At 47.2% G+C, this 22,045-nt stretch overlaps 1 protein-coding gene across 4 annotated transcripts in view; it reads left to right on the plus strand.

Moving 5' to 3' along the window:
* The first annotated feature begins 551 nt into the window (after nucleotides 1-551).
* Kdm4a (lysine demethylase 4A) overlaps nucleotides 552-22,045 on the plus strand; it is a 46,269-nt gene continuing 24,775 nt past the window's right edge. The window contains exons 1-11 of one of the 4 annotated variants that reach the window (XM_048450499.3): nucleotides 552-706; nucleotides 3,359-3,536; nucleotides 5,469-5,644; nucleotides 11,437-11,551; nucleotides 12,704-12,897; nucleotides 15,231-15,280; nucleotides 16,286-16,389; nucleotides 16,717-16,854; nucleotides 17,450-17,694; nucleotides 18,270-18,469; nucleotides 20,144-20,514. In XM_048450499.3, the coding sequence (XP_048306456.2) occupies nucleotides 3,399-3,536; nucleotides 5,469-5,644; nucleotides 11,437-11,551; nucleotides 12,704-12,897; nucleotides 15,231-15,280; nucleotides 16,286-16,389; nucleotides 16,717-16,854; nucleotides 17,450-17,694; nucleotides 18,270-18,469; nucleotides 20,144-20,514 (1,731 nt within the window). In that variant the 5' untranslated portion in view covers nucleotides 552-706; nucleotides 3,359-3,398. The other 3 variants (XM_048450500.3, XM_048450497.3, XM_048450501.3) reach the window with 3 other exon arrangements.

A 22,045-nucleotide genomic window follows, 5' to 3' on the forward strand; every position in this document is an offset into this window, starting at 1 on the left:
TCCAAGGATATCATCCTTCAGGTCTTGTCTTAATGACCCCCAAGGGTTCCTTCTTCTGGAGCAGCTCCTTAACTGCCTGCCTCACCTTGCCAGCTGGTGAAGGACTTCTGAGAACGTAGCACTTTCAGAACTGAGAGTCCTGGACAAACCCGGACAGGCTGGTCACGTTCTCGGAACTCCTTGACTTTTGAAACTTTCCCGGAGGTCCCCCATCGCCTTTACATCTTAAGCAAAGGGATTACTCCTAGAAAACAGGCTAATCCTTTCGCTAGGAACATCCTATAACCACCTGCTCGCCCTTCCCCAACCGGCCGGCCCATTTCGGGGTACTCGCCTCTTTCCACCCTGATTAGCTATGGAGGTCTGACTCAGCTTCTGATTGGCCAACTCCGGATCCAGCTCAGAAGCTCAGTGGCCGCAGTCCCGAGAGGTTTAGCGTTTTCTCCTGGCAACAGCCCGAGCAGGCTCTTATAGGCTAAACGGGCTCATAGTCACAGACGATGAGTAGCCGTAGTGAGCGCTTATTGGCTGGGTGAGGGCTTAAAGTCATCCTTGGATTGGTTGACTATGGGACTCTGTGAGGCTGCGCAGAGTCCGACTTTAAAGGAGGCGGAGCTTTGTCTTTCGCCCTCAAGAAAGACAGTGGGACCGGCGAGTGACGGCAGCAAAAGGCGAGCCTGAGCCCTGACAGGGCTTTAGGCTTTTGGTGAGAGCCATCGGGCTTTGGATCCCTTTGGGTTTGATGCTGCCACAACCGCGATCGTGATCTCCGGTGGGGGAGGGTGGCGGGGTGGGTCTTTTTCTGCTAAGTGATCGGCATGTCTCTTGACCAATAGAAAAAGGAGTTTCTAAAGTGAGTTCTGTGATTGGTCGTTTCCAATCTCTAGTGGCCAATGGACGTCGGGAGAGGGGGGCGGGCCCACCGGGCCTTATTTTCTTCTTCCTGCGGTCGGCCTCCCTCGCCTAGGCGGTGGGGCCGGGAGGGGCAGTGTGTGTAAGTGGTGAGGTGCGGGGGACACTGGGAACCCGGGCTGCTTTGGGAGGGATGCCGCGGGGGTGGCTGCGGGGGCGGAGATTGCGGGAGTTTCAGGTTAGTGTTAGCAACAGCTGCCTTTACGGAGTGCTTTAAGTACCGGGCCTAGTGTCTTAGGTTTCGCTTGCATCATCTGAGTTAATCATATCGATCCTGCATGGCAGGGGTCTGGGATCCCCATTTTACAGGTGGAGAAACTGAGATTCATCCAGCCTACTCACACAGCCAAGGTTATGTAGTTAAAACGTGGCAGAGACCGAATCAGCACTCGGAGTTTTTACTCTGGAGCCGACGCTCTAAGAGCCCTGGACTCTGCTTTGTTGCTGAATGTGGGTGGGAAGGTGTCCCGGACCAGATTTCCCCTGGGGAGTGTATTGCAGGAAGGGAACCGTAGCGTTAAAGAAACGGGATGATCCATTGAAATGAGCAAAGGAAATGAGTTTATTCAGCAGTTACTGAGTACCTACTTTGTGGCGTGCATTGTTCTGGGTTCTGGGCACACACACAAAGATAAACAGGGTCAGAGACGAATGAAGCACCATTAAGGCTCCCTTTGAAGCCCAGGGGAGGGGCCCCAGTCTGGTATTTATATTTTTGTAAAAATTTCAAAAGTAGAATATTTTGAAGTTTTTCTTTTAGAGGGTAAAGTCCCTCAGGTTGAATAGGCTTCAGGTTCCTCACACTTGAATATTCTATTCTATTTCAAAGGATTTAGTTCAGGCAGGTATTAGGGCTGAGGTAGCAGACGGTGGTAGAAGGTGCCTGGGGTGGGGAGACAGGACTGTGAGCCCATTTCCTGGTATGTAAAACAGGGATAACAGTATGCCTGTCATGCAAAGTTCATGAAAAAACACCTGAGTTACCGTGGCGTTGTTTGTCTTTTCTGCTATCTCGGATGGTTTTACTCCAGCCTCCTCCCAAATCTATACTAGGTTGCCGGAAGGTTATAGGCAGTTTCCTCCCATATAGTAGGAGTGGCAGTGACTTTGGCGAAGCAGAACTCCTGGGCTGTGGGTGAGGAGGTCCAGTAAAGGACTTACTAGTTTTGCTTCTGAACTGGCTCCTTTTAATGTGCACGGTCTTTTCCAGTTGTGATGATATGTTGTATTACCAACAATGGGAGTAGGGTCTGCCCACCTGTTTGAGGTCTTCATTCAAAAAGATGTATTCTCTCTCTATGACTTAGGAAGTTTGCTCTGTATTGCCCACTTATTGCCTGTTCAGATTTTGTCCTGGGAATCCTTCCAGTGCAGTTGAGCCAAGCTTGACTTTATTGAGTACTGCTGAAGCTGTTTAGATATTGGGAGAAAGATTTCACTGTAGTGAACAATTGCTTATGGGTTTTTTTCTTTCACTTCGAGTCAGGGTTTCTCTGTGTAGCCTCAAACACAGAGATCCACCTGCCTCTGTCTCCACAGTGCTAGGATTAAAGGCCTGCAGTGTTCTAAACCCATAGCATACTCTTAACATCAAAGTATTTAACTGTGAAACTTTATAACTTGCAGCCCAGTTACTTTTCAGAAAAAGTAACTTAAAATCCTGTTGTGAAGCTGTGCCCTAGAAAAGAATCCAAAGGAGGCTTTTTTAGATCATGTTGTAGTTTAATGAAGGGATGATTACTGCTGGGTGGTGGTGACACAGACATTTAATCCCAGCATTTGGGAGGCAGAGTTAGTGGGTCTCTGAGTTTGAGGCCAACCTGGTCTACATATGGAGTTCCAGGACAGCCAGAGCTACACAGATACGGGAGTAACTTAAAGCAGTCAGGGTAGAATTAAAAGGTAGGTAGGTCAGCTGTGTTTTTACATAGGAGCAATAACTGAATGGTGTTTCTTTTTTAGCTGAGACAGTGTCTACATATCAAGTGAGATCTGTATATATTCAGTTTTGATACATCAAGGTTTTGTTTGTTTGTTTTGGTTTTCTGAGACAGGGTTTCTCTGTGTTGCCCAGGCTATCCTGGAACTCACTCTGTAGACCTGGCTGGCCCCAAACTCAGCTCTACCTGCCTCTGTCTCCTGAGTTTTGGGATTAAAGGGGTGCACCACCATCACCTGGCACATCAGTTTTTTGGTTTTTTGTTTTGTTTTGTTTTTGTGTGTGTGGGGGGGAGGAGCTTGGCTTGACAGAGTGTGCTTGTTGTAGAAGTGACTTCCAGACTCTTGATCTCGCCTCCTCGCTAGTGCTGGGATTACAGGCTCACTTTATGGCTTCCTTGGGTTCCTTTTAACCAGAAAGGATTGTACCCCTGCTTCTAGTTCATTTAAATAACTGTGCTAGAGGCAGTTTCCTTGTTGTTTAATTTTATTCCTTTAACTACTTCAGCTTTTTTATCCCAACAAATCAACCCCCAAAAGAGGAGAAAATGGCTTCCGAATCGGAAACTTTGAACCCCAGCGCTCGAATAATGACCTTTTACCCCACCATGGAAGAGTTCCGGAACTTCAGCAGATACATTGCTTATATTGAATCCCAAGGAGCTCATCGGGCTGGGCTAGCCAAGGTAAGGAGCAGTGCACCTCACCTGCTTAGGTGGCCATTACAAGAGCGTTTCTAGTCTTTGTAGTTGGAAATTAGTTTCTGGTTTGTGCTCATTTCTCTTTCTCTGCATTGAATTAATGTTGTCCCTTCCCCTTCCCCAGTAAAGATGAAATGGGTGGCAGACACACACACACACACGCGTGCACACATCTATATCTATCTATCTATCTATCTATCTATCTATCTATCTATCTATCTATCTATCTATCTATATTTAATTTTTTTCCTAAATGAAAACCAGAACTGAATTGTACTGAGTTAGGGTGTAGCTAATCCTTGCTAAGATCAGTGTGCACAGTGCACTCTTAGGGTGATACGGCAGGAGGTAAGTCCACAGCCAGTGTCTCCAGGCTTGACCTTGGGCTTCAGGCCTCTTGTGGGGCTGTGGACTGTACAGCATTTTACCTGCCACCGGTTGTTACACCACCTATCTTCTCTCATTGCAGTCTCATTGTACACTTGGTAGAATTTGGTTTCCCATGGGGACTTGAGAATGCACTGGTCAGACCCCATAAGTCTTCTGGTCTTTGTAGTTTAGAACTGATTTCTTTATTGTACTGCTTTTCTCCCGATGCACTGAGTTAGGGCTACCCTCACCACCCCCATAAATCAGCCCTTCAAAGTTTTCTGAGTCCCCCACAGGAAAGAGATTGTATTTCTGGACGAACCCTCCAGAAACTGCTGCTAAAGTCTGAACCCAGTGAAGACGTTTTGTTCCAGGTTTGAATTCTCTCCTGTGTGTACTGAAGGTTCAGTCTAGCACCCTATACCTCTGAGCTGTCCCTGTGTAGTCCTGACTGTCCTGAAGCTCACTCTGTAGACTACCTTAGCCTCAAACTCAAAGACCTTTTGACTTCTGCCTCCAGATGTAGAGATTAAAGGCGTTGGGCCACCACGGCCAGTCCCTCACGTTGTTTTTCCAGCCCTTACTTTTCGGTATGAAAGAAAAGGAGAAAAATATATGCACAAAAACTTAGTTACGAAACTGAGGACTGGCCTTGAACCATGGTGTCTTCTCTGAGACTCCTGAAAGCTTGACTCAAGTGGGCCTGGCTCCTGCAAGGTTCACAGAGTGCTTTCTGCCTGCAGGGCCCACAGTGTGGCCTTCAACACCTCTGCGGGGGAGGGTTAATAAACGTACATGCTTACTTGATTTTTTTGGTAAAAGCTGTTTAGATTTTTATGATGCATATCCATTATTTTTTTTTTTTTATGAAAGTCATGTTAATTACTGTTTTCTTGGTTGAGACAGGGTCTTCCTGGTAGCATAGTCTAGCTTAGTGTGGACTAGGTAGTTACGCTGGTCTCAAACAGGAGACAGCCTGGAGTACTATGCTGGCAGGCATTGGCCAGCACACCTGCTTTGGTGGCTTTGTTGCTAAAGAGCCCTGGGCTGTTCAGGAATCAATTCTTCAACCTGATAAGGTACATAGGTTTACAAGTAATGTTTTGCTTAGATTAATATATATATATGTACACATATATATTATATCATATATAAATATCATATTTTATATATTGTAAATAATACACATAAATATTATAGATTATATTATGTAAGTAGTATATTATAATATATATAATATAAATATATATAATGAGATACATTACTATAATATGGAATATATGATATACATATAAGCAAAATATTATATGCTATATGATATAATGTATGTATATGTAATGTAATATATTATTTTTCTTAGATTATTAATGAGTTAGATTCTAGGTGGTCAGTGTTAGCTTGACAGTGTGATTTCCTGGGTTTGGAGAAGCAGAAAATTACGTCAGAGTTACTTTCTGGTAAAATGGATGACTGGTTTGGATGGTGGCTTATATTCTGGATCCTGGCTTGCTAGGTTCTCATCTGCCTCCATCTCTGTGTTCCCTATAGGTCGTTCCTCCCAAGGAGTGGAAGCCACGAACATCCTATGACGATATTGATGACCTCGTCATCCCTGCACCCATCCAGCAGCTGGTGACTGGTCAGTCTGGACTCTTCACTCAGTACAACATACAGAAAAAAGCCATGACTGTTCGTGAGTTCCGAAAGATCGCCAATAGTGATAAGTGAGTGGCAATACCTTTTGCTTTTGTTTTGTTTTTCATTTTCTGCTTTGCTTTTGAGACACGTTTTGCTGTGTCGCCTAGGCTGCCTCATCCTCCAAGCACAGCACTTAGAGGCATGTGCTTTAGGCTCAGTAAGTAGAAATACTTTCCGTCTTAATGTCTAGACCTAGAATTGCTTCTTTTTTAAAAGAATGTAAATCAATCAGCCTTCCTTCCTTCCTTCCTTCCTTCCTTTCTGTTCTGTTCTCTCTCTCTCTCTCTCTCTCTCTGTTCTTCGGGACAGGGCTTCTTTGTGGACTAGTCCTAGCTGTCCTAGAACTCGCTTTGCTGGTTTTGAACTCAGTGAAATCCACTTGCCTTTGCCTCCCAACTGCTGGGATAAAAGGTGTGTCCTGGTAACTTTATTTAATTTTGAGGTAGAGTATCAGTGTGTAGCCCTGACTGACTAGCCTGGAACTGGATATATAAAGCAGGCTGACTTTGAACTCAGAAAGATTCTCTGCTGCTGCCCCTGTGCCCTAGGATTAAAGGTGCACCATCACACCTGTCTGTTTTTACTTTATTTATGGGCAAGTATGTGTAGGCCTAGGCACGCCACACGTGCATACAGAGGCCAGAGCACTACTTTCAGGAGTCAGTTCTCGCTGTCCACCTTTACATGGGTTATGGGAGTCGAACTCAGACCATCAGGCGTATCAAAAAGTACTTCTGCCTGCTTAGCTGTCTCTCTGATCCCAGGATTGCTTCCTCATAACTTAGCAAGGGTGCTGCCATGTTACTGAGGAATGCTTCCTTTGGGTCAGGCATCAGTTTCTTTTTCTGCTCTTTTCTTTTTTTTGAGATGGTTTCTCTGTTTAGTCCTGGCTGGCCTGGAACTCACTCTGTAAGTAGACCAGGCTGGCCTTGAACCCGGAGATCCACCCTCTTGTCTCCCAACTGCTGGGATTAAGGGTGTGTGACACCACCTGGTATTTATTTATTTATTGGCCTTTTTGCTCCTTTTATGGAAGAATTTCCTCCTCAAGGTGCTATGTTACAATCTAAACCTCTCTGCATTCTTTACTTTTTAAACATTTTATTTATTTACTTTAATTTTTTATTTTATTTTTTTTTGAGACAGGTTAGCTTCTAGTTCATCGTGTAGCTGAGGATAATCTCCTCAGCCTTCCGCCTTTACTTCCAGGTGCTGAGATTACAGATTAAACTTGTTCATAACAGGGTTTCACTATGTAGTCCTGGCTGTCCTGGAATTCTCTCTGTAGACCAGGCTGGTCTCACACTCACAGAGATCCACCTGTCTCTGCTTTCTGAGTGCTGGGATTGAAGGTGTGCGCCACCATTGCTCTGTTGTCCTTGTTCTTAAAAAAGGCTTTTTAAAAGTATGCACTTATTGTGGGACTATGTGAGCATTCATGCCCTGGCACTTGTGTGGAAATCAAAAGAACAACTGTGGGAGTCACTACTCTCTTTCTGCCAAATGGGTCCCAGAGATCAAACTCAGGTCACCGAATCTAGAGGTAGTTCCTTTACCTAGTAAAACATCTTGCTGGCCCTTTTTATATAAAGCCCTTCTGTTTTCTCATCACTAATATAAGGCTTTTTTTTTAAAAAAAAATTTTTATTCTAGTGTGTAGGTATTTTGTTTACATGTTTGTCCGGGTACCACTTGCCTGCCTTGTGTGTATGGAAGCCAGAAGAGGACATTCGATTCCCTGGAACTGGAGTTACAGATAGTTGTGAGCGCCATTCAAGTGCTGGGAACTGACCCTGGGTCCTTTGCAGGAGCCCCAAGTGCTCTTAATCACTGAACCATTTCTCCAGTTCCAGTAATTTTTTTTTTTTAAAGATTTTATTTAAGCCAGGCGTGGTAGTTCACGCCTTCAATGCCAGCACTCAGGAGGCAGATTGAAGCCAGCCTGGTCTCAAAAAACCCAAAAAAATCCAAAAGACTTATTTTAGTGTACCAGCATGGTGGTGCATGACTTTAATCATGCTACTTGGGAGGCAGACGTGGGCAGATCTCGGAATTTGAGGTCACACTGGTCTATATAGAAAGTTTAAACCCACAAGGGCTGTATGTCTCCCAAGTCTAAAAAACAAAAGAGTTATTTTTATTTGTTTGTGTGTTTCTGTATCTACACTAGCATGTAGGTACCCTGCAAAACAGGGTGTCAGACACATCCTGTGGAACTGGAGAATCAGGCAGTTGGAGGGTACCCAGTGTGGGTGCTGGGAAGCGACCTCAAGGCCTCAGCGAGATCCGTGAGTGCTCTCAGCTGCTGAGTCATCTCTCTGCCCTAGTTACAGTAGGGGGTTTGTTTATTTATTTATTTATTTAAATTGATTTATTTTTGTTTTATCTGCATTGGTGTATTGCTTCCATCTATGTCTGTATGAGGGTGTCAGATCTTGGAGTTACAGACTATTGTGAGCTGCCATGTGGCTACTAGGAACTGAACCCAAGTCCCCTGGACAAGTAGTCAATGCTCTTACCTGCTGAGGCAACTCTTCAGCCCCCTTTTTTTGTTTTTGTTTTTTTTTTTTTGTTTTGCTTTTTATTTATTTATTTTGGTTTTTTGAGACAAGGTTTCTGTGTGTCGCTTTGTTGCCTGACCTGGAACTAGCTCTTGTAGACCAGGCTGGTCTCAAACTCACAGAGATTCTCCTGCCTCTGCCTCCCAAGTGCTGAAATTAAAGGCGCATGCCACCACTGCCCGGCTGTTTTTGCTTTTTAATTAAAAACATTTTTGTTGGTGCTGATGATGGAACCCAGGACCTCTTAGACAGACACGCAGTCTGCGGCCCCAGCCTCAGCAGCACGGCACGGGTTTGACTCTGGAGGGTTGCACAGCTGTAGAGCAGAAGGTCGGAGGTGAGGCAGAAAGGACCTTCTCCTGTGTCTGTCCATGCCACCTGCTTGCTCCCCTTGTGTCTGTCTTGTGCAGTCAGCGCCGTCTTACCACTGTGCGGGCACTCACAAGAGAGGAGTGAATAATTGCCAAGCTGGTGCTATTTGCTAGCCTCCCCGATTGCTTTCGCCAACTTCTCTTCCTGGGGTCTGTGCTTCCTCTGTTGTTTGCAGTCCTTCTTTCCCTCGCCTCTTACTAAGATTCAGCTCTAGGTCTCACTCACAGAGGAGTTGTTTCCGGCATCGCACTCTGCTCTCCCAGTCGCTGCTCTTGAGCTTCTCACTCGACATGTTGCTCCTCAACCCTGCGGATCCACAGGGAATCCCTTCCTTTCCATTTTTTCATTCCCCGAGTCTTGCTGGTCCACACATCTTGATTTCAGCCTGGCAGTTGGAGCTGCACCTCTGCCGAGCAAGCCCAGTTGTAGGTCTTGAGTTTTCCGTCTGCATACCTGGGCACCTGCGGGACACCTTATCATCGCCTCCCTCCTACCTCAGGCGTCCTTTGCTCTTTGCGTTTTCGTTTCTACCTGTCACGGTTCTAATTGAGATCTTATGGGTTTGTTGATAACTCTTAAAACATCTACATTACTGGCCAGCTTTTTGGCCAAGGAGTGAATTTATGCAGAAGTCCGTTGAAGCAGTGTGTCGTGCTGTGAATGAAAGTCTGAGCCGTCCTTCATGTCTACTCTCAGCTGTGCCCTGGGCCGAGCTTCCCAGCTTGCTTTCCACACGGGGCCCATCCAGGCTTCATGCTCCTCTGTCTTCTCTTTTTTTATTATTATTAAAAAAAAGCTTTCCTGTGTGTATGGATGTGTTGCGTGATGTATGTATGTGCACCGAATACATGTCCAGTGCCTGTGGGGGCCAGAAGAGGACATTGGAATGCTTGGGACTAAAGCTCCACAGGGTGTTGAGCCACCATGTGGGTGCTGGGAATCCCATCTGGACCCTCTAGAAGAGCAGCCAATGCTCTTAATTGCTGAGCCATGTCTCCAACCTCCTGTCATCTCTGCTTGTCAACACATGATAGTTTTTTTTCTTCTTCATGTAATTTTATGTTAAATTACCCAGCTTATCACCTTCACCCCAGTGGTTTTTTTTTTTTAAATTTCCTTTTTTGTATGTGTTGCTAAGGCCTCACGCAAGCTTTTACACACTGAGCTACATTCCCACCCTCTACCCTAATACTTTAAAAGCTTTTTTGTCCCTTGTTTCTGTTGTTGGTAGTTTTTCTTGAGTACTGTTTTCAGTGCTCCGATTATCTGCTCCGCGTTAGCCTCTGAGAGGACGCTGGGACGACGGCAGTGACAGTAGCTGTTCGGAGCAGCGTCATTGCCGTTGGCGCATTCACACTGGTGCTCGCTATATCCAGGAGGACTTGGTGTGTGGGTGTGGCTGGATTTTTGTCTTTGGTTTTTGTTTTGTAAGCTCGTCCTCCCCCGTCACTCCAGAATCTGCAGGGTGCAGCACCCTCTCCAGAGAGGTGAGGATATTGTGTTCCTAAGGGAGAGTGGGTCCACACCTGTGCCTGTGACCTTCCCTCAGCTTCCTCCTGTCCAGGGCCTCCAGAGGGAAATGCTGTGTATTAGATCTGCCTGGAGTTCACTGTAACCCAGGTAACCCAAGCTGGCTCTGACTCACGTGGTGATTCTGTCTGATCTCCTGAGTGTGCAAATGGGGCTCAATTAGGGCTTAGAAGGCCAAGATTATTTGCTTGTTTGTTTTATAAAGCAGAACAAATACAGATCTATTAAAGAAAAGTGGGGAGAAAACTCTTTAGAGGGAGAGGTTCAGGGAGAAATATGATTTTAAATTTTAAACTTATTATTTTATATATAAGGGTGTTTGCCGGCATATTTGCTTGTTTACCAAGTAGTAGCCAAGGCCAGAAGAGGGCGTCAGATTCCATGGAAGCGGAGTTAGAGAGGGCTGTGGGCTACCATGTGGTGCTGGGAGCCAAAGGAGGAGCAGCCAGTGCTTTTTTTTTTTTTTTTTTTTTTTTTGGTTTTTCAAGACAGGGTTTCTCTGTAGCTTTGGAGACTGTCCTGGAACTAGCTCTGTAGACCAGGATGGTCTCGAACTTGAGCTCCCGGAGATCTGCTTGCCTTTGCCTCCCGAGTGCTGTGATTAAAAGTGTGTGCCACCACCACTTAGCAGTAGTACATGTTCTTAACTGCTGAGCTGTCTCTTCAGCCCTGTTTTGTGTGTGTGTGTGTGTGTGTGTGTGTGTGAGAGAGAGAGAGAGAGAGAGACAGACAGACAGACAGACAGACAGACAGACGGTGTCTCATGTAACAGGATGACCTTGTTCTGATTCTTCGCATCTACATCTCAAGTCCTGAGGTTGCAGGCATGTACCACCATGCTAGAGTCTTGTGTGTGCTAGGCAAACACTGTGACCAACTGAGACACGTTCCTAGCCTCGTGTGTTGTTCTTTTGAAATGACCCTGGACTAGTGGTTTGTATCTTACAGTTCCTAATACCTGATAACCTTATCCTTCCACTGTCCTGGTTAACTTTCTGTTGCTGTGATAAAGAACTGTCACCATGGCATCTTATAAAAGAGGTGTTTAATTGGGCTTATGGTTTCGAAGGTTAGAGTTCAGGATGGCAGAGCGAAGGCATGGTGGCAGGGACAGCTGGGAATGAACATTTCAGATGGCAAGAGGGGGTCAGAGAGCACACTGGGGGATGGACAGAAGCTTTGGAGGCTCCCAACTGTCCCCCAGGGACACACCTCCTCCAGTAAGACCATACTTTGTGATCCTTCCCAGTTCTACCAACTGGGGCCAAATAATTCAAATATGGGCTTGTGGGGGCCATCCTCATTCAAACCTCCACATCTGTAAGTGATTAACATCTTTATTTTATTTTTGGAAGGTACTGTACCCCACGATATAGTGAATTTGAAGAACTTGAGCGTAAATACTGGAAAAACCTCACATTCAATCCCCCCATCTATGGTGCAGATGTGAATGGTACTCTCTATGAAAAGGTGAGACCACGAAGAACCCTATAGTGTTTGCCTGACACACAGTAGGTACCTTGACTGGCACACAGTAGGTGCTTAGCTGCTGGTGAAAGGGCAGATGAACAAGCCAATGCTCCTCCACTATCTTGCTGTCCTCTGAGCCTCCTTGCAGTTCTGCATGTGACTGACTTTTGCAGTCTCGCACTCTGCATGTGAATTGGATGCTGTGGTGTCTTTTTCAAGGGTTGTGCATAGTCCGTGGGTGGTAGCTGATGAGTTCTTGAAAGGGGGTAGATCATAGAAAATGAGGCTTTGGGAGATGGAGCAGTGTGGTTTCTGCAGGAAGAAGCTCTGACTAATCAAATGATAGGGTGGGTACTGAAAAGGAGAAGTATATTTGGATCTCAGAGCTCTCCGGTGAGATTCTCTAACAGGAGCTATTTTAACCGCTTTTCCTGGCTTGGTGTGTAGTGCTTTTTTGGGCTAACAAATTGCCTTACTATGGTAGAAGGGGGACTGTTTGGGTCTGTCTTTGGGAGAATAAAAAAGCCTATGATGCTTTTCAGGGATTATCTCAGATTGACTTTAATACTAAGTTTGTTGATGTCAGTGTGAATGGTGGGGAGTCACTTGTGGCAGGTGACAGATGGTGAAGGGACAGGTCCAGAGGGAAGTAGGTGCCAAGGTCCACATAGAAGGACACATGGGGGGTGGAGAGCGGAGAAGGTGTTGGCTGCAGGGTGCAGCAATCCAGAACCAGCTTAGAAGAGGGGCTCCGAGATGCCCATAGGATGTAGGGAAAGGATGTGGTCAGGGGTGACTTTGAGAGTTGCTCGGTTCTCTCCCACAATGTTGGTTCTGAGCATTGACCTCAGGCCATTAGGCTTGATGGCCTTTTTGCTGGCCCTTAACTACTTTTAAAATTTACTTCATATTTTTTCAACTTCCGTTTTTTATTTTCTAATTTTACTGACAAACCTCCCACCCATCCATCTATTCATCATCCTTCCCTCCCACCTTTTTTTTTTGAGACAGGGTCTAACTATGTATACCGGCTGGTCTCAAACTCATAGAGATCCCCGGTAGTTTTGATGTGCTACATTTTAGTCAGCAGTAGCAGCTCACCTGAGGCCCCCACATTTAAATGTGTGTCCTGGGCTGCTCTCTCCTTGACAGCATGTTGATGAGTGGAATATTGGCCGGCTGAAGACCATCCTGGACCTGGTGGAAAAGGAGAGCGGCATCACCATTGAGGGCGTGAACACCCCATACCTGTACTTTGGCATGTGGAAGACATCGTTCGCCTGGCATACGGAAGACATGGACTTGTACAGCATCAACTACCTGCATTTCGGAGAGCCCAAGTCTTGGTAAAAAAAAATCAGCCTGTAGTTAAGGCCCCCTTCCGTTAGCACAGGCCTGCTGACTTTTCTTTTGTTTTTTAATATAATATATTTGTTTATTTTATATGCATTGGTGTTTTGCCATGGGTGTTAGCACTGGAGTTACAGTTGTGAGCTGCCATGTGGGTGCTGGGAATTGAACCAGGGTCTTCTCAAAGAGCAGCCAATGCTCTTAACCACTGAGCCATCTATCTCTCCAGCCCCGCCTGCTGGCTTTTCATATACATGAAGTGTAGATTCTGGGTACCAGCTTTGGGGTGGAGCTGGCATTCTGCATTGAGTTATACTTTGGGGGTACTTTGAGAGCCCAAAATAAGTAGCAAGTTCTGTTTTTGTTGTTCTTTATTGTTTGAGACAGGGTCTCTACCCTGTAGCCTATGTTGGCCTTAAACTTGGCTTAAACTTAGCTTCCCAAGTTGCTGAAATTAATAGGCACATGCCTCCATGCTGGCTGAATAGAGGGGTTTGGGAACCAGTGCTTAGATCCGTGCTGAACCATGCTTCTTATGGTGGTGGAGCTGCTCGGAGTCATGGGGCTCTTCAGGCTTGCTGCTGTTTTCTGATTCTTCTCATTGACCTGAGGCGTTTTAGAATTTTTTCTTTTTTTGCTTTTTGAGATGGTTTCTTTATGTAGCGTAGCCATTGTTGACCTGGAACTCTGTAGATTAGTCTGGCCTTGAACTCAAAAAATCCACCTGTTTCTGCCTTCCAAGGACTGGGATCCAAGGCCTGCACCACTGTGTCCAGTTCCTGGGGAATTTGTTAAATTTACCCTTCACGTGTTAGGAAGATTTCTTTGCTGCTGGAAAAGTGATTTGGTGTGCAGCAAACGAAGCTGTGCTGCGCATGTTCCTGCTTTCCACATGTTAGGGGACATTAGCTGGCTCCGTGTCCTCTGTGTGCTGGCGTGTCTCTCACTCTTGGCCTTTTAGTGGAGGCTCGGCCTGTGACAGCTGTGCTGCTCGTGTGGGGTCCTCAGCCCGCAGATAGGCTAGGTAGGACACCCCAAAGCAGAAACGTGACAGGGTGATGAAGGAAAAGCCCCAGGAAGGTCCGCAGGAGGACACACAGGCGGGCTGGGGACAGAGAAGGCTTTAGAATATGATACCTGGAAAGAAGGAGGGCAGAGCTGGGTGGAATGGAGGAGGTCGGCATAGCAGTGGGGATGGGAACACAGGCTTGACCTGCCCGTGCCGAGCTCTTGGATTGACAGAGGCCTTGTGTGCTTAGAAGTCCATTGGTGCTGTGTCCGGGAGACAGTCCTGGGTCAGTGCTGCCTTCCAGTGCCAGGACCATACTTTGGTACACAGTGTGAAGGTTAGAACAAGGTGACAGAATAGAAAGTCCAGCAGTTTCGTAGAAGTTTTAAATAGTCTCATTTGTTTTTATTTCCTTCGTTTTTCCATAAAGCATACCTCTTGGGATGTCTGGGGACCACATTGCATGGAGAAGTAATTAACCATTGGCTAATCATTACAGCTTTTATGGTAGGAAAAATTGGTTCATCTGCAGTATGGGGCCAAGTCCTTGGTCGCCATGTTTCCCACTCCTCCAGCCTGTCCATTGGGCTTTTCCAGGAGCATTGTGGAAACCCTCACAGTAATGTAATGCCTCCTCCCCAACATGCAGGCAACAGCTTTATTATAGGAGGACCTTAGTAAGGAGAGACTTAGCGTCCTGGGAGCTCTTATTCAGTGCATGTCTTGCTGAGTGCGCGAATACAGAAGAAGTGAATTCTTACTTTGTGTAGCTCTCTACTCCTTTGTCTTAAACCAAATACTTCATTTCCAAAATGTCCCTTCCCAATATAGTGCAAACTGACCTTGAATTCTTTATCTTCCTGTCTCCGCCTTTCTAGTTTTGCTTTGCTCAAAGTGTTCTTAGGAAATACATTTTAGGCCCAGTATGGTGGAGCACACCTTTATCCAGTACTAGGGAGGCAGAGACTGGCAGGTCTCTGAATTTGAGGCTAGCCTGGTCTACATATTGAGTTCCAGGCAAGAGAGAGCTGCATAGTGAGATCCTGTCTCAGCCACTCTCCCCCCAAAAAACCTATTTTTAGCTGACACATAGTGATTGTACATATTTATGGGCTATCGTAGCATATTTCGGTACATGTACGCGATGTATAGCAGTCAGGTTGGGTGTTTGGCATACCCATTACCTCAAACACTTGTTTTTCTTTGGACTGGGAACCCTCAGGATCTTGTGTTTCCTTTGAGGTGTTTGTGAGTGAGAGCAAGTCCCTCACCTCCTTCCCTTGTCTTCTGCTGGTGTCTGATGTTATCATGTGATTGCAGGTATTCTGTTCCACCTGAGCATGGGAAACGCCTGGAACGTCTTGCCAAAGGTACTGCATCCCCTACAGATACAGGATTAGCCTTCTCCAGTCTAGCCCTGAAGCGTCCCTTCTCTGTGGTCAGATGACCTGTGACCTTTCACAGGCCTGCAGGTGGGGTGGGGTGTGTGAGCTCAGCTGCCAGATCCACCTTAGTGGAATAGGCCCAGTCTGAGCCTTTCCCAGTCTGTCTGAGATACTGAGGAGTACTCGGTCCTTTTCCTACTCACTCTGCCTTCATGTCCCCCAGCCTCAACCAGGAGGTTTCTTTGGTCAGATTCTCCTCCCCAAGGTCCCAGTGTGAAAGCCCAAATTGAATACTGTGTTGTGCTTAGGTGTAGGTGTGTGTGTATGAGAGAGAGAGAGAGAGAGAGAGAGAGAGAGAGAGAGAGAGAGAGAGATCCTGAGTAATCAAACTGTAGATGTGATGTACTGTCTTTGGGAGACTGGGGGCGCAGTCTCAGTCTCCAGGGCCTGGAGAAGCTCAGGAGTAGCTCTCATCTCTGTGTGAACTAAGATGACTTGAATATCTGAGTGCTGCCAGAGTCTGATTACCCAGGTAACCTCCACCTGGGAGGGCGGGGCTCATCACAGGGCTCGCTCTTCTTGGAACTGGAGCGGCATTAGCACTACTTTTTTTCTTGCGAGGTCTCTGCGAGTCCCTGACTACACAGTGACAACCCCGCACCCCCAATTTTTTTGTTTTTGTTTGTTCACTATAATTTTAATTTCCTTGCTTGAGTATGCTGTATATGTGTTCGAATATTAGAGCTGGAGTTATAGGTATTTGTGAGCTGTCTGCCTTGGGTGCTGGGAACCTAACTCTACTCTGTAAGGGCAGTGAATGCTCTTAACTGCTGAGCCAGCACTCCAGCCCCTCCTCATGCACTCTAGCCCCTCTTTGCTCACTCTGACAGCTGTCCTTATCATTCCTGAGATCTGCAGATGCTGTGACTTCAGAATCCCGAGCTTGGGCAGAGCCTCCTCTTAACTCACACCCACCATCCTCTCCAACAGGCTTTTTCCCGGGAAGCGCTCAGAGCTGTGAGGCCTTTCTGCGGCACAAGATGACCCTGATTTCCCCGTTAATGCTGAAGAAGTACGGCATTCCCTTCGACAAGGTGAGCCGCCTGTGCTCTTCAGAGAGGGCCGTGGGCTGGCCCAGAAGCACCCTCTCATCTTTGTTGGGCGGAGTTTCACTCGGTCTGGTTCCCATCTCTAGGGTGGTGGCTTGTGTGCTGTCCTGCTGCTGAGGGTGGCAGCTTCCACACACGGCATTAATCGGGAGGAATGGTTGGTTGGTTAGGCTCTTCGCGTGCGTGCCGTTCAAGACCTGGCAGTATTGACTTACCTTGGTTGATTGGCTTAGTGGTGGCAAAGAAATACTCAGGAGCCCAGTTCTGGCCTCTGCCACGTGTGGTGGATGCTTCAAATCTGCTTTTGTTCAGGTGACCCAAGAGGCTGGCGAGTTTATGATCACTTTCCCTTACGGTTACCATGCTGGCTTCAACCATGGCTTCAACTGTGCTGAGTCTACCAATTTTGCTACCCGTCGGTGGATTGAGTATGGCAAGCAAGCTGTGCTGGTAAGCCTTCTTGACTTCTACTGTAACACCATGGGCAAAAATGTCTGATTGAGGAAATTCTTCTCAAAACATTTTTTTTTTTTTTGAACTGTTGGCATCTGGAACAGTTGCTAGGAATATGTGGGAGTGTTAGCATTTTGTATCCATAAAGGCTTTTTTTGTTTGTTTGTTTCACTCTCTAGCCCTGAAACTCCCATTGTAGCCCAGGCTAGCTTCAAACTCTTGCCTCAGTCACCTGTGTATTGTTTATATATGTGTGTATGTCACCATTTGTGGTTTTTTTCTCTTTAATTAAAAAAAGTTAGCTGGGTGAAGGTGGCACACGCCTTTAATCTTAGCACCTGGGAAGCAGAGGCAGGTGGATCTCTGTGAGTTCGAGGCCAGTCTGGTCTACAAGAGCTAGTTTCCAGGACAGGCTCCAAAGCTGCAGTGAAACCCTGTCTCGAAAAATCAGAAAATAAAAAATGTATTTGGTCCTATTCCGCCCTCAGCAGTGTGGCTTCAAATTCCTAATGCTTTAATCTGCATAGAGGGTTGAGGCGAGAAGGAGACGTAGTGCTCACAAGATGGCCTCACTGTTGCTCTCCTTTGGCAGTGCTCCTGCAGAAAAGATATGGTGAAGATCTCCATGGACGTGTTTGTGAGGAGGTTCCAGCCCGAGCGCTATAAGCTTTGGAAAGCTGGGAAGGACAGCACCATTATCGACCATACTCTGCCCACTCCAGAAGCTGCCGAGTTTCTGAAGGACAGTGGACTGCCCCCAAGAACTGGGGACGAGGAGTGCCCAGAGGAGGACATGGAAGGGGTCGAGCAGGGAGAGGAGGGAGATGTAAAGAGAAGGTACTGGGCAGGCTTGTGGGTGGGTGTGGGAGGAGGAGGCGGCCGCCGCAGTTTGAGTATTCTGTGCCGTTTGCACTGCATACAGGCTGGTCTTGAAAAGGCTTTGGAAGCCATAGCACTGATGACCCCAGAGCTTCCTTGTGGCGTTTGCTAAGGAATGAGGGTAGTGAGCCTGAGCAGTGCCCAGAGGCAGTTTTCCTCAGCGCCACCTAAGTGTCTTGAAAGAAACATGGTGGTAGGAGCTAGAGTCACCAGCTCGGGAATAAGGAGCAACATCTCTTATGAGGTCTGAGTCAGGGGTCTGAGTCAGGGGACTGTACACATATGGGAAAGATGGGAGGGACATTATGGGGCTGCCTGGTCTAGGCCAGGTACCCCACCAGGTATTCTGCATGCCCCATTTCGGTCCTCATAGTAGATGTCCAAGGTGGGCAGTAGTATCTGGACTATCCAGATGATGGACAGGCTGGGAGAGTGAGAGCCCATTTGCTTTGGGTTGTGTGTCGGTATGTGTGAATGCGTTGGGAGGAATAGGTGAACATATGGGCTCTAGAAGGTTTGCCTTCTCTTTGCAGCTTGGCCAAGCACCGAATAGGGACAAAGCGACACAGAGTCTGTCTTGAAATACCACAGGAGGTGAGCCAGAGTGAACTCTTCCCCAAGGAAGAGCTGAGTTCTGGACAATATGAGCTGACAGAGTGCCAGGCCACCCTCGCCCCAGTGAGACCCACCCACAGCTCCGTGCGGCAGGTTGAGGATGGCCTTCCTTTTCCAGGTGAGCTGACAGTGCTGGTTTGTCCACAGCCCTAACTGACACCTATCTATTGGAGGGTCAGTGTTGTATTGAGTTGCAGGGTCAGCAAAATGTGAGCTTCAGGTTGCGAGCAGGCTTGTACTGGAATGTGAGAAGCATTTTGCTTAGGAGCATGTAGGGTAGCCAGACAGAGGACAAGGCTCAAGGAAACGTCGAAGACCAAAGGCTTCCGTGAAGGTGATTTTAGCAATCTGAGGTGGGCAGGGGTGGCAGGGCATCTCCGTGAGGAAGAGCCAGGCCAGCCCTGGTGATGGGAAGCTCCGTCTCTGGGAGCCCTTGGTGCTTTCCTCCAAATTTGATGCTGGGTTGGGAAGGACGGATGCAGTGTGTGGCCAGGCTGGATAAGAGAGGTGGGATACCGTAGGCATGCTCTGCTTTATTTCTGTCTATTTTTAAAAACTTTAGTTATGGGGCCAAGTAATTGTAGCAGTTGAGTGGCAGGGGTAGGTGGATCTCTTGAGAGTCTGAGACCAGTCTAGTTTACATATCAAGTTCCAGGCCAGCCAGAACTACACAGTGAGAATCTGTCTCAAAAAAATGGGGGGGGGGGGAAGAACAATAACAAAGGTTTGTTTATTATTACATGTGCGTTGCGTATATATGAGCTCACCTGTCTACCCGTGTGTGTGTGTGTGTGTGTGTGTGTGTGTGTGTGTGTGTGTGTGTGTTTGCGCGCACGTGCATACCATAGAGGAAATCTTGGTGGAACATGTTCCCCTTTAACCCTTATGTCAGTTCCCAGATTGAACCTAGGTTCGTGAGGCTTGTGCTTTTACCTGCTGTGCTGTCTCACTGGCTCTTAGTTGTTTTTTTCTATTTTTCATATTTTGAGGTAGACTCTATGTATCCCTGGCTGTCCTGGAACTCTCCGTGTAGCCTACAAGGTCTGACTGTCTTGCTGGTATTAAAGGCATGTCCTGCTGTACTTGGCTTATTGGTTTTTGAAGCAAGGCCTCACTGTGTAGCCCAGCCTAGCTTTGAACTGACGATTTTCTTGCCTCAGGCTTCTGAGTGTTGGGGTTATAGGCATGTGCTGCCAGGCTCGGTTTGTTTTCAGTCATTGTCTTGCTCTGTACCCTGACCCCCTCCTGCCTTTCAAATGCTAAGATTCTAGGCAAGCACCACCATGCCCAGCTTAAAAGTCTTATTTAAATATAGCTACATGCTGGAAGACTACAGTGTATTTACCAAATCAGACTACCTGCCACTGGAGTGTTTGCTCGCTTGGAGGCTGGAGGACCCACAAGTGCTGTAGGAAACAGGTAACTTAGATAGGTACCAAGTCTGGATTTCTTAGGGACAAGCTTCTCGTGGGCTTGAAGAAATCTGCTTACTATGGTCAGGTATGTCTGGCTAGAGAGCACTGTATTACTGTGCTATGACCTGTGCTTTGGAACACGGCTGGCTCTTAGCAGATTTCTTTGCACTTTTGCAGCTGGGCTTCTGCTGTACCCACAGACCTGATGAGGAACAGCAGCAGCCCTTGCTCATAGCCCTACCATGCGTGAGTTGTAATAACTTATGGCCAGGACTTAGGTTTGAGCCCCCGACCTCACGGTGACTGGTTGGTTGTTAGAGTTTGCCGTCCTGCTTTCAAAGGACGCTGGCTCTGTCTGATGTGCACCTGTGTTTCAGATTACTCTGACCCCACTGAAGTCAAATTTGAAGAGCTGAAGAATGTCAAACTGGAAGAGGAGGATGAGGAGGACGAGCCTGAAGCAGCCGCACTGGACCTCTCCGTGAATCCTGCATCCATAGGAGGACGCGTTGTCTTCTCGGGTTCCAAAAAGAAATCCTCTTCCAGCCTGGGCTCCAGTTCATCTCAGGATTCAGTTTCTTCAGATTCTGAAACCAGCGAGTCTGTCTCTTGCCAAGGCCAAGAGAAAACAGGAGTTCTCACTGTGCACAGCTATGCCAGAGGGGATGGCCGGACCACCACAGGAGAGCCGAGTGTGAAGAAGAAGCGCAGCGCCCCACGAAGCATCAGTGAGCAGGAGCTGGCAGAGGTACAGGCTCTGCAGTGGTGTGGGAGGCCACTGCCCTGCAAGGCATCCTATGGAGGAGGGGCCTGTGAGGGTGCAGGTGCTGCAGGTGTGTGAGAGGCTCCCTCTGTCCCATCTTGCATCTGCTGCCTGAATTGATTGTGTCAGAATGCCAGGTGATGTTCCCTGTCTTCCTTTTTCTCTGTGCTGTGTGTGACTGTTGATCCAGAGGACCCCATCTCAGCCACAGCATCAGGGACTGCGCAGTGGAAATCCTAATCTTGGTCGGATGTGCTGATGTGCTGGGAGCCCTTCCTCTGACTCCTTGCCTAGAGCAGAAAGGTTTGAATGGCATGGTTGCAGCCCAGATGTTTGGGGTTTGAGACTAGGTGGCATCTTAGTCACTGTTTAGTGCTGTGAAGAGACACCAAGTGACCAAGGCAACTCTTTTAAGTACTTATGAAAGAACACCTTTAATTGGGACTTTCTTACAGTTCCAGAGATTTGATTCTTTATCACGACAGGAAGCATGGCAATAGGTGTGGCAGATACAGTGTTGGAAAGCAGTTGAACTTCATCCTGATCTGCAGGCAGACAGGGAGACAACTGGGTTTAACATGGGCTTTGGAAACCTCAAAGCCCCTCCAGTGACATACTTCCTCCAGGTCACACCCCTAATCCTCTCAAATATCTCCACTCCCTGTTGACCAAGCCTTCAAACTATGGGGGACATTTTTACTCAGACCACCACAGTGGCCTTTCTCACCCTGATATCCAAGGGCATTTTCATTTTAGGTGTTTTCATTACTTTGTGAAATCATTGCTAGATCTTCCTTTTGGAGACCAGAACGAATTCCCAAAGCCATATGTGGATGTGTTTGTTCAGGCCCTCTCCTAGTACCCACTGTTACCAGAAGCTATGTTTTCTTCCTTTTGTATATTGTGGCTCCTGGCAGGTTGGCCATGCTGAGAGGATTCCTATTGGCTGTAGCTGATTCACCTCTCCCAGAGAACCTCATTCCCTGGCCTCACGGCTGGTATGGCCTAGATAACAGTCGGAGTCAAGGGTGGCAGGCTGGGCCTCACAGCTGCTGGGGTCCAGATTGCAGTTAGGGTAAAGGGTGGCGAGCTTCAGCTGTAGTCCCAGCACTGGGAGGTGGAGGTAGGAGCAAGGCCTTCATGGTCATCCTTCGTGGTGAGATGCTTTTGAGACCAGCTTGGGGCTATATTAGACCCCATCTTACGAAAACAATAAAAAGGGGCTGGTGAGATTGATTAATAGGTAAAGGTTCCTGCCACTAGGCCTAATGGCCTGAATTCTGCTTTTGAGTCCACATAGTAGAAGGAGAGGTCCACCTGCTGAAGTTGTTTCTGACCTCCGCATGTGTGCTGTGGTAAAAGGACACCCGAGTGACTGCGACCCTTCCCTATACTTGTGTGTTATGGTGAGAGCTCACTGGGCAGCCTTGGCTGACCTCGAACTCACAGAGACCACCTGACTTTCTGTTCTTCATATTAAGTAACTTTTTGGGCTGGATATCTTTCTCCCTGACTT

Source organism: Myodes glareolus, chromosome 3, assembly GCF_982192425.1.
Source record: "Myodes glareolus chromosome 3, mMyoGla1.1, whole genome shotgun sequence".
Classification (NCBI taxonomy): Eukaryota; Metazoa; Chordata; class Mammalia; order Rodentia; family Cricetidae; genus Myodes; species Myodes glareolus.